Raw genomic sequence first — 11,444 nt, 5'->3', positions numbered from 1 at the left:
GAGATGACAGATACCCCCGATGTGGTGCAATTTGGAAATGGAGTTCGGCTATTTATCTCCCACTCTTGGTTCATTGCCACTGGATACCTTCAAATTTTTTTCAAAATCCTGAAAACATCAAAGGCACCAGTTCACCACTAGACTGATCTGTATAGCAAGTTTCAACTAGAAATATTCAACGATTTAGGAGTTTTGCGCCAGAAACAGCAACAGCAAACGGATGGATACCACTGGTGTGACAGATTGTTGAAAACACGACAAAAAAGTAGTAAACTGTCATTACTCTAATAACGAAGCTGCCACAAGCAAATAGTACCTATGTATTGGCATGAAGTGAAGAGTATAAAAACGTTCATTTCAATAATGATGAAAAGCATCAGAACCCATCTACACTATGAACTGGACTGTCACATCATGAAGTGAAAAACAATTATTGTAAACCTTGGAAACATCACTGACTCTGCAATCAGTATCTGGAGTATCTACCCGTTCATAAGGCGTTTCCTCATGCTGCTGATCAGACTTAACATTGGGTTCCTCTACCTTTCCCTGTGAAGTACCTGGGTCAGTCAGTCAAGTCTCCGTCTCTCACTGGCGGCAGTACATTTATACAACATGCTGACAAGTTAGGGGTCCATTGCTTGTCATTATTATTTCGGAATTGGATTAGGTACTTCATTAATGCTCATGTGTGTATTTTATGTCCTTTTACATGTACTATGAAAACTTGCTATGATAAGTGTTTTATACAGCTGCTGATCAGCTTTTGGTTTTATTCTTTACTGTCACAATGACTGTGGTGAGACTAATAAAAATATGTGTGTGTCTGTTTTAGACAACTCTGAGAAAGAATGCAATGTATTATATATTTGTGATTTAGGAACATCGTGTGTACCTTGTCCAGAATCAATTCATCCTAAGTTTGGGATCAAATGTCAATGATTGTGTTGCAAGCTGTATTCACAACTGACTACACTAGTGTAGATGAACACATGGAATACTGCCATGATAAGATAAGCATATTGTAGAACTGGTAAGCCCTGTCCAATTATTACCGTACTACCTGATGCTAGTGACTGTGGGGAGACAATACTCCTGAGCACCAGGACAGGGTTAAGATAGGCAAAATGTGATGAATATATAGACAAATAAGTAACAACATCAAATCTCTGAATGACATTCAGAAGTGATACACATAAGAGAGAGAGAGAGTATACGGATGTCAACTTCTTTATTATGAGGAACACAACGTTTAAGAGTATATACTTGCTCCTTCATCAGGTGATTGATCTTCCTTATCTGTCATAATGAAGATTACATGCAATATTTCAGTCAAATTGTCTTCACACAGTTTTCACTCTGTACCTAATTGCGTTCTGAGATTGCCTTATTTGTTACATTGTTTCTAATCGTTTCACAAAATATGAACTTTCAATTTTGAATGTCACAAAACTAATCCTCATGAAAATATACTTATCTGAGAACAACAATTAACGCTGCGCCATTATTGCCTCTTCCTGAACTTCCAAAACTAAAACCCTGTATGGCAGATATTCCAACAAGATGTGTAATTTCTTCTGCATGTCTGACATGCCTAATAAACTTTGGAAACATAGCATGGGAGCATTACACACCACATACTATCAACGATGTTGAACAACAACTACTTCACACAGTGTTTGCGTTTGTGTTTGCACATTTCTACATTCATAACATTTTGTTCATGTTATTATAAGGCCATAACAAATTGATTAAATACTTTTGGTTGGCAATTTTCTGATTCATAACAAATCACTATTTAATAACTGCCTTTTATACCTATTGTACCAAAAATGGTTTACATAATATGTGCCGGTCAAAAGTATATTCCTCTTGTCATGCATCATTTGGAAATATACCTATGAAGCTCAAATCAATTCTAGCAATGATGTTTATAAATGATATGAAATTGGCATCTGCTAAAATTCAAATCACATAATCTTCCCAAAGAATGTTTGGTGAATGGTGAATGCTTTTCTAGAGTTAGACCTCTAACAAACAAATATTTTACTTGGGCAAAATCAATCAATCTCAAAGTCACTGCCACTGTCATTGCCTTGTGACAAAGGTAAGCAGAGTTCCCCAGTAATTTTATCCCGAACACCACCTAATATTTCTTCAGCTGGAAGCATACCGTGTCTGAAAAAGAAGAAGAAAACAGCCAAGTGATTATTTGTATTTCAGTGATTATAACTACAACTTACACATTCTCATTGAAAACCATCATTGTGTGGCTCATGATAACAGGTTTTCGTTCTTTTAACATGTCTTCACGTTGGCTATTTCAACAGTTGCACACAAGATGACAGTTTCCCTCTTAAAGTGGTGATCCTTAGCAAACGTTGAGTAGAATGTGCAAGTTCTGGTGAAATTGTAACATGCTATTGTACCGTGCAAGAGATTTACTTTGCATTTGAACACAATAATCATAAGTAAATGAGCGAATGATGTAACATCAAGCTGCAAATGTTTTCTTTATATTTAAGTGGATCAAACTTTTAACCTTCATATCTGTAGCCAAGTGAGTGAACCACTAGATGACAGAGTGAACCTAGTGAGTGAACCACTAGATGACAGAGTGAACCTAGTGAGTGAACCACTAGATGACAGAGTGAACCTAGTGAGTGAACCACTGGACTACAGAGGCGTTGATAAATCTCAATGCTTTTAAATCAGCTGATTCCTTGAGCTCAGACTCCTGCTCCAAACTCAAGAACATCAAAGCCAGATCAAATCATCAGTAACAATGTTGTTAAACTCTTCACCAACGTGCCCATAGATGACACTCTGCAAATTGATGACAATCAGTCAGTCTCCTATAAAATGAACCTATCTGAATACCTGACATATATTTTGTTTTTTTTTCATACTAGATTTAATTAGGAATACTTGGAATGTTTTTGTGTAATGTTGTTCATGTTGTTTTAATGACATCTGAAGACCTCTATGTCGTCACTTTTGGTTCATTCTCCTTTATTGACGTCACTTGGGTCATTTATGAAGTCACTACCGGTTCTGAGGCCATCTATGATGCCACTTCCGGTTAATAATTCATTGTGACTGTTAGACATATACATGTTGCATCTACATATACATATACATCTCACCTCACCTTAGGTTTGATAATGATGTACATTCCTTCTGATGATGTATCCCCTGTTATATGTTAGTGATCTTTACATAATATTGATGTTAATTCCGGTTCTGAAGTCTTCCTTGACGACACCAGAAGTAGCTACACATGTTATGCTGAGAGACGATGTAATAACCATATCACCTAGGATCTATGATCCCAGATGTTAAACTATCATTTGCCCAACCTAGTTGACAAGGCTAACTCACCTCATTTTGTGGTATTTTCTGGGATCTTCAGGCCACCCACCCCACCCAGCCCCTACTTCTTCAAAAGAAAAGGGGGTGGAAAGGCTACTGAGTGACTATAGCCTGGGCAGCCACCAAGGGGCCCAGGGAGCATAGTCCATCAAGATTGTGATGCACGTCTCTTAGGTAGAAAGTAGTAAACATTTTGGCATTTTTTCCTTTTTCTGTGGTTTTGGGTAGCTGTGATATGGTAACACTGTTGGGGCATAATAGCCTGTCCGAATGATCCACTGTTTTGCTCAAAGATGGAATAGTGTATTGTTTATGTGCTGGTGGCCCAAATGCTGATGACTGTTTTTTGGCGATAAATACCAGTAGGGATCTGAAGAATATATCGTGCTCCAGCCCTATGTATGCTTAATTGATATCAATTGTGTGAAGCTCAAGCACTCAGGCAGCTGTAGCTAATGGTAAGAGTAAGGCTGTCTTTTTTTAAGCTGTTAAAAGTGTAGCCTCTGTCATTGGCTCGTATAGTGCTTCTATCAGGGCGGACAGTACGATAGGCAAGTTCCATTGTGGGAAATTGCGTGGGACTATACCAACCTCCAGAGAAAATGACTTCATGAGTTGATTTAATACTGGATGAGTACCTATGGATAGTCCATCATGTTGCAGAAGTGAGGAAAGTGCTGATCTATAGCCTTCAATAGTGCCATGTCTGAATTTCTTCTCATTTCTCAGGTGAAGTAAGAAATCAGCCACTGTAGGTATTGTTATAGTCTCGTCTTGCCAACCTGTTCACCATTTGCAGAACTTTCTCCACCTGACTTCATAGAAACCTGAGGAAGCTGGTCTCCATGAGCTAGCCACTGCTTCTGAAGCTGATTTAGAGAAACCAGAGACTTGCACCTTTGCCATGATAGTTTCCAGGTGTGAAGGTGGAGATTGATGAGGTTGCCGTAAAATACGTCTGCTTTTGGTTGTCGGAGAAGATTGTGACGTTCTGGTATTCTGAAAGGTTCCTCTATGAGTAGTGGTAGCAGTTTTGGAAACCACTCTCTGTTGGGCCATGACGGGGCTATCAGAATTATGACGCAATCTTTCTTTTACTCTGTCTTGGAGAGACCAAGGTTGGAATGTGAACATCTAGCCAACTCATGGATAGGGTATCGACCTGGAGGGCTAGTGGTTCTGGGACTGGGCTGACTTAAACATGAAGTCGATGGTTTAGGCATGTGGCAAACAGATCCAGATAAGGAGTATTAGGTGATCCATTTGATTACCTCGAGATGGAGGGTCCATTCAGTGGGTACAATCTTGAGTTCCAGGATAGGCAGTCTTCAAGTATGTTCAGGTTTCCTGGTGCCACCTTGATGTTGTATGTAAGCTACCACTATAGTGTTGTCTGTGGCTATCAGTACTGATGAGTGGTGCAGCAGACGAGTCCATGCTTTGATTGCTTGGATACTGGCTCTCATTTCCAGACAATTTATATGTAACTTTTAGTCTTGGTTTGACCACACTCCTTGGACTATGACATCGTCCGAATGCATACCCCAACCTTTGGCCTGATGCGTCTTTGTTTAGGTGATGTACCGGAGGAGGAAATACGAGAGGGATTCCTGGCATAACATTACGACATGACCTGCTGAGTTGGTCATCTCATTTTGGATCATCTCTCTTGCTGTTAGATGTCTGTCCTCTGGAGGTTTTAAGATACCTCTTGAAAGCTGAAACCTCACCCCTATATACACAATGTCTTGAGTAATTTTTAATTCCAAGTGAATGGGATGTACCAGGAGACCCAAATGTGATAGGAGTTGAATAAGAAATATTGCGTTCTGCTTTATCTGCAATTTGTCTTCATCGGCTTAGAGGAAATCGTTGTGGAGACTTACAAGACTTAGATGAGCGAAGCTGATGATGCTGACTAGCCAATCTACCTGTCTGAGAGAGTTACGTAGCTTTTTGACTAACTCCATTTGAAACTTTGGGGGACGTACCAGGTTATCTCTATTGAATACCTTTAGGTCTATTATCATGAGCAAATTTGAAGCTTGTAGCCACTAACTTTGCTGCCCCTACTAGATGAAATTGGCGTCCTTTGGAGGTGGACTACAAGCTCAAGACGCTGTTGGAAATGCAGTTTGTATCCTTTTTTTACCACTTTAAGCAGCCAATGGTTATCTGTAATTCACTTCCAATTTTTGGTATATAGTGACAGACGACCGCTGACTGGCCCTGCGGTTGGCATTAAGTTGAATTTTGGTAGTCTGTGATCGAGGTCCAATAGCATAGCAAGGTCAATAAGAATGGGCTGAGTGATTTCTGGTGGATTTATTGAGTCATGAACGATGGCTCTCCCTCTGGTATAGGATCTACCATGACCTCTGCCTCTTTGAGACTCATACCTCCCACAACTTGGTCTGGAAAGGGATGACATATTTTTCAAGTAGAGACATGAAAAGACTCACGTCCCGACATGACATGTCTGCATTTAGGAGGGTCCATGTGACTCTGGGTATCTGCCGTGTGCTTTTCATTGAACCTCGATGCCATGGACATTCTGGAATTTCTGATTTGTGGAACGTGAAATCTCGTCAATCACAGAAGTTAGTCTGCTGTTGAAGAACTGGGGGCCAATATCAAATGAGACATCAAGCTGTGCCCTGTGGGTATGAAATATTGTGCTTGCCTTGTTGAATGAGATGGTTGCGTTGTGTAAGCAGAAATTGTGTGGACATCCATACCTGTGCACACTGAAGATCTTCAGACATCTGAAGAAAGCTGTCCAGCACACTGTTGATAAAATTGATCTGTTCCAGATTCATATCTACTTTGGTGTCACTTAGTTGACCTGCTAATTCCTCACTGTTGACAGATGGAAGTACATGCAAACCAGCAAAATTCTTTGAATTTATTCATCTCAACATTCATCTTTGATGTTTGACCAGATAAAGAAATTCCTCGTCGATGGTAGGGCAATTGTGTGTCTTATAGCAATGTCTGCCTTTGTGAATTTCTGCAGGTGGAAGCATTTCCACATTAATTTTAGTGACCACATTTTCAGTGAATGACGTATAAGAAAATGTATGAAAACCTTCATAACCAACCTGCTCAATAAGCACCGGTTAAGCTTCATCATTGCTTTGTGGTTTGACACAAGGAATCAGCTGATAGATTTCATAAATGATGTCTTTAAATGAATAGTCATTTTGCTCAAATGTGACCGTACTGGTTTCATCATGAGAAGAGCCCTTAGCTCCCGGTAGTACCCCCAAGGTTGTTCGTGCTGGGTTTAGTCGGTATCACGTGGTATGTGTTTTTCGCTCACCTGCTACCCATAGGTTGAGCAGCACGATGACTGTGCTGAATAACTGTAGAAGGCTGGTGATTCATAATCCTTCAGAGCTACTGCCACGGCTGTCACGTGTCTGTGGCAGAGGGAGCATGTTTTTTTTGGACTTGGAACCCTTAGAATATCATGTGAGTGAATATGTGCCTATATTATATCATGTGAGTGAATATGTTCCTAAAGGATATCATGTGAGTGAATATTTTCCTATAGTGTATCATGTGAGTGAATATTTTCCTATCATGTGAGTAAATATGTTCTTATAGTATATCATGTGAGTGAATATGTTCCTATAGTATATCATGTGAGTGAATATGTTCCTAAAGAATATCATGTGAGTGAATATTTTCCTATAGTATATTATGTGAGTGAATATGTTCCTAAAGAATATCATGTGAGTGAATATGTTCCTATAGTATATCATGTGAGTGAATATGTTCCTATAGTATATCATGTGAGTGAATATGTTCCTATAGTATATCATGTGAGTGAATATGTTCCTAAAGAATATCATGTGAGTGAATATTTTCCTATAGTATATCATGTGAGTGAATATGTTCCTATAGTATATCATGTGAGTGAATATGTTCCTATAGTATATCATGTGAGTGAATATGTTCCTAAAGAATATCATGTGAGTGAATATTTTCCTATAGTATATCATGTGAGTGAATATGTTCCTATAGTATATCATGTGAGTGAATATGTTCCTAAAGTATATCATGTGAGTGAATATGTTCCTATAGTATATCATGTGAGTGAATATGTTCCTAAAGTATATCATGTGAGTGAATATGTTCCTCACTGGGGGCTTACATCTCTCACTCAATGAGTATAGATAATCTGCAATTCCTAGAATGTGCAGATTATTCTCTAAGAAGTAAATTTGATGTTTTGAATATAAAGTTTTAATCATACTGTTACTTGCATTGCTTCAATAAAACATTTTGAATGAATCACTTAGGCAATGGACCTAGTAATACAAAATATATGTTGTAATTCAAATATGTGACAAAATTTGTCCACCTTGCATGATTAAGATACATACTCTTGCAAAAAACTCTCTATATCCGAAGCAAAAAAATCCTCTCCAAATTCATCTGACAGTCGGATGTAGTTTCCTATCAATTCTTTGTTTCTGTATATCAAGAGTGCTGGAACGCCATTGGCTGCCTGAAAATCCAAATGAACAAGAGTTATGATCTGACAGATTCTATCCCTTCTCCTGGAAGTAAGATACCAGGCACAGTTCTGGAGAAACAACCCACCACATACAGTAGTGCTGAATGTCATACACTGATGTCGAAAACATGCCCTAGCAGAGCCTTGGTCACCTCTTTTTGCTATGCTATGTCTTAATATTACATTTACAAATTTGGGTCTGAATGTCGGTATTCATCCATGGTTATAATGGGGTCAGAGAGTCATTGGCTGGGTATATATCTGTCAATCCATATTCTTTCGAACTCTACTATTTTTAAAAACTATTTTGTCGACATAATCAACATCATTTATAATCCTGTTCCTGTTTATGCCTATTATGTTGTTATTCAGTCCTTCGTAATCGACTTATTCATAATAATATGTCTTCTTAGCAGAGACCTGAAGTAAGCTTTCTCTTAAATTAATTTTTTTTTGACAATGGTCACTATAGCATTGATTGAATGGATGTGTCTTGGTTCTTATTTAATCTTCCATATATCATGTCAGTTAGGTCTGTTTTTCACCTCCCTGGATATAATGACATATTTTCTGCTGGAGGAAAGAGTGGCATTATAACGAGGAAGGACTGTACTTGCATAAGAGGGCTCATTTGCTTAGCAGATGTTTTTCCTCCAAATTGTAGGGTTGGTGGTCGAAATTAACAAACTAAAAAATGTTAAAAACGCTTCTCATCCCACATGTGCTCGATTGGTGTGAGATCAGGGGTGCGAGCCGGCCAGGGGATGACATTTACGTTGTTTTGTTGAAGAGAATACTGAACAAGTCAAGCAATATGAGGCCGGGCGTTGTCATGTTGAAAGGTAATGCCTGGGCCATGACGACGCATAAACGGTTAGAACAACAGGGCCGATGATCTCATAGCGGTAGCGCTGTCCATTGAGATTTCCCTCTACCACTATCAAACGGGTCCTCTGTCTTGCTGTAATCCCACCCCCATACCATAAAGCTGCCACCCCCGAACCGATCTTCTTCAATGAAACAATGATTGACGTAACGTTCACCTAGACGTCGGTATAATCAAATCCATCCATCGCTGTGGCTGAGGTGAAAACTAGATTCGTCAGTGAATAGAACTTGTCCCCACTGCATGGCTGTCCAGCGTAGACGCTGTCTGCACCACTGTAGACACGCTTGACGGTAGTTTCCTGTCAAAATGGGACGTCTGGCGGGTCTTCTGGCGACAATCCCTGCACATCTGAGGCGACGATGTACAGTTTGTGAAGATATTCGTCCAAGGCCAGGGATGCTTCCAGCAGTCACTGTTGCTGGCTGGAATCGATTTCGTAGGTGTGTTGTTCGAATCCAGTTGTCTTGTTGATTATTAGTTACATGTGGCCTGCCACTCCGAGGATGGTCTCTGACTGCATTCGTCTGTTGCCAACGTTGCCATAAACAACAAATGGTGTTTCTGTGGACATTAAATTGTCTTACAACATCACGTTGACTCGATCCTGCTTCAAGCATACCAATGGCACACAGACACTCATTTTCGGACAGGCGTGGCATTTCGTAACGTTTGATAATTGCATAATTTTGTTGTTTTTCTGAGTGGTTGTTATCAGCACGATGCTAAACAATGCATATGGAATCCCGTTAACGCACATGTTTTTATACCCATTCTTGGGTAGTGAAATGCATGGGGCTTGCATAAAAGTCAACTTTTGCATGGAATGCATGCTTTTCTGTAGCAGTTTCGTTTTTGTGACTTGATTCCATACATGTACTGCAATATTGAAAAACAAAGTTTACTTGTTTGAAAAATAGACTAAAATATTGGTGTCACAGGAACTTTTGTTGTTGAGTGTATTTTATATATTTTTGTATACTTATACTGCATTACTTCATAATGTTATTATGGTTCTGTTCTGATGTACAAAACCTTCCAAATGGCTTGCTGGTTTCCTTGGGGGAATTAGTCAGCAAAGAGTCGGAGTCACAGGAGACTAATCACAATTATATTTCCAAGAACAATTAACAATGAACAATTTCTTAAATATAGCTGATGGTGCCACAGAGAGTTGGTACAACCCTCTGGGTTGTGGGAGAGAGGTCAGCTTGGTATGAGCGTCTTAGCCCTTCTGCTTAACATAACTTATGTACTTAAATTGGGAATTTAACGTGCGCTTTCTGACATATGCATATTTCGCGCACGGGCCCCCTAGGCCATTAAGTGTTTGGCCGAAAAGGGTATGTCCGAAAAGGTGAGGCAACCTAGGTGGGTTTGTTGTAATTTTTTAAATGCGGCTGCGGAGGCCTGTTTGGATTAGATATACTTAGATATATGCCTAGTGCTTTAAAAGTTTGTAAGTCATTTAGGGGGTTTAGTACCGTTGCTAGTGTCATTTGATTGTCGCAATTTAGTGTGGATTGGAGTGTTGTTCTGTGTTGCTTGTAATGTGTGCAATATAGTATTTCATGTTCAGGCGTTTCTTTTAAGTTGCAGTGGGGGCATTTACCCGTTTGGTGTTTTTTAATTTGGTGTAGGTGCGAGTTTAACTTAGTGTGGCCTGTTTGTAGTTTAGTTATTACTCTGTCAATTTTTTTGGTTTTATGATGGATCTTTGGTTTTTTGAGTGGCTTTTGTAGCAGGTGTTTTAGTTTGTAATCAGATTTCTGATACAGTATTCGATGTGATAAGCGCCCCACTCCAATAACCGCCCACAGCGATATTTGCTAATATATTGGCTAGTGAACAATCCCAATTAGCACCCCTTCCAATTGATCAATGAACACAAGACTTATTGATTCGTGTATAATACGCACTCATGTGTTATATGCACCCTTAATTATGGGCAATTAAATTCTGGAAAAATAAATCTGTCGTATATAAACATTTCAGGCTGTCAGCATAAACCTCGAAATTTATCCTTTAACTCAACTAACTTTATTTTTTTCACCAACATAATTTTGTAATAAGAGCCCCCTATTTCTAATTTTGAAACTTAGAACCATAAAAAGGAATACGACTGGTTGATACACAATGGGGTGTGCCCTGTGGTTAATGAATTGTTAGACAGAGGGGAATACTTAATCCTGTTGGACTGACACTAATCTTGTTGACATATTCACTGGGTGCTTGGAAAGAGATTATGGTATCACAATAGACAAGCTTGTATGGGGCTAATCCTTAATGAGTCTAAATTGAAGTAATTGCTGAATGTTATTCTAATGTAGGTGATGACAGATTTACTTAAATAAAATAGTTCAAGGCAATCTATAAAACTATGTAAACATAACTTTTGTCTTATTGATATACACTCTTCAAAAAAAGAAACCTGACATGTAAAACCACTTTTCTCCAAATATCCAAAATCATTAAATGAAATGTGATTAGAATTAGTCAAACAGAAGGATGATGTTTCCATAATTCGCGGAAACACATCCAAACCACATAAACGTAGTGTTTGAGGATAAATTTTACAGATTCATCCAAACGCAACCGGCTGTAAAAAACGTGCAGCACAGGATCCTGCATTTATGCATGCATGCACCCCTGCTAAAGGGG

General features: G+C 39.0%; 1 protein-coding gene across 2 annotated transcripts in view; it reads right to left on the bottom strand.

The window, feature by feature from the left end:
• Positions 1-2,008: 2,008 nt before the first annotated feature.
• LOC139444722 (phosducin-like protein) overlaps positions 2,009-11,444 on the bottom strand; it is a 160,680-nt gene continuing 151,244 nt past the window's right edge. For both annotated transcript variants that reach the window (XM_071225652.1, XM_071225653.1), the window contains exons 7-8: positions 7,764-7,888; positions 2,009-2,178 (exon numbers count right to left, since the gene is read on the bottom strand). In XM_071225652.1, the coding sequence (XP_071081753.1) occupies positions 2,061-2,178; positions 7,764-7,888 (243 nt within the window). In that variant the 3' untranslated portion in view covers positions 2,009-2,060. The remainder of the gene's footprint in view (positions 2,179-7,763; positions 7,889-11,444) is intronic.

Source organism: Haliotis cracherodii, unplaced genomic scaffold, assembly GCF_022045235.1.
Source record: "Haliotis cracherodii isolate W230 unplaced genomic scaffold, xgHalCrac1.p SCAF_6, whole genome shotgun sequence".
Lineage (NCBI taxonomy): Eukaryota > Metazoa > Mollusca > Gastropoda > Lepetellida > Haliotidae > Haliotis > Haliotis cracherodii.
The sequence above is the reverse complement of the archived record's forward strand: the minus strand, read 5'-3'. Positions and strand labels throughout refer to the sequence as shown.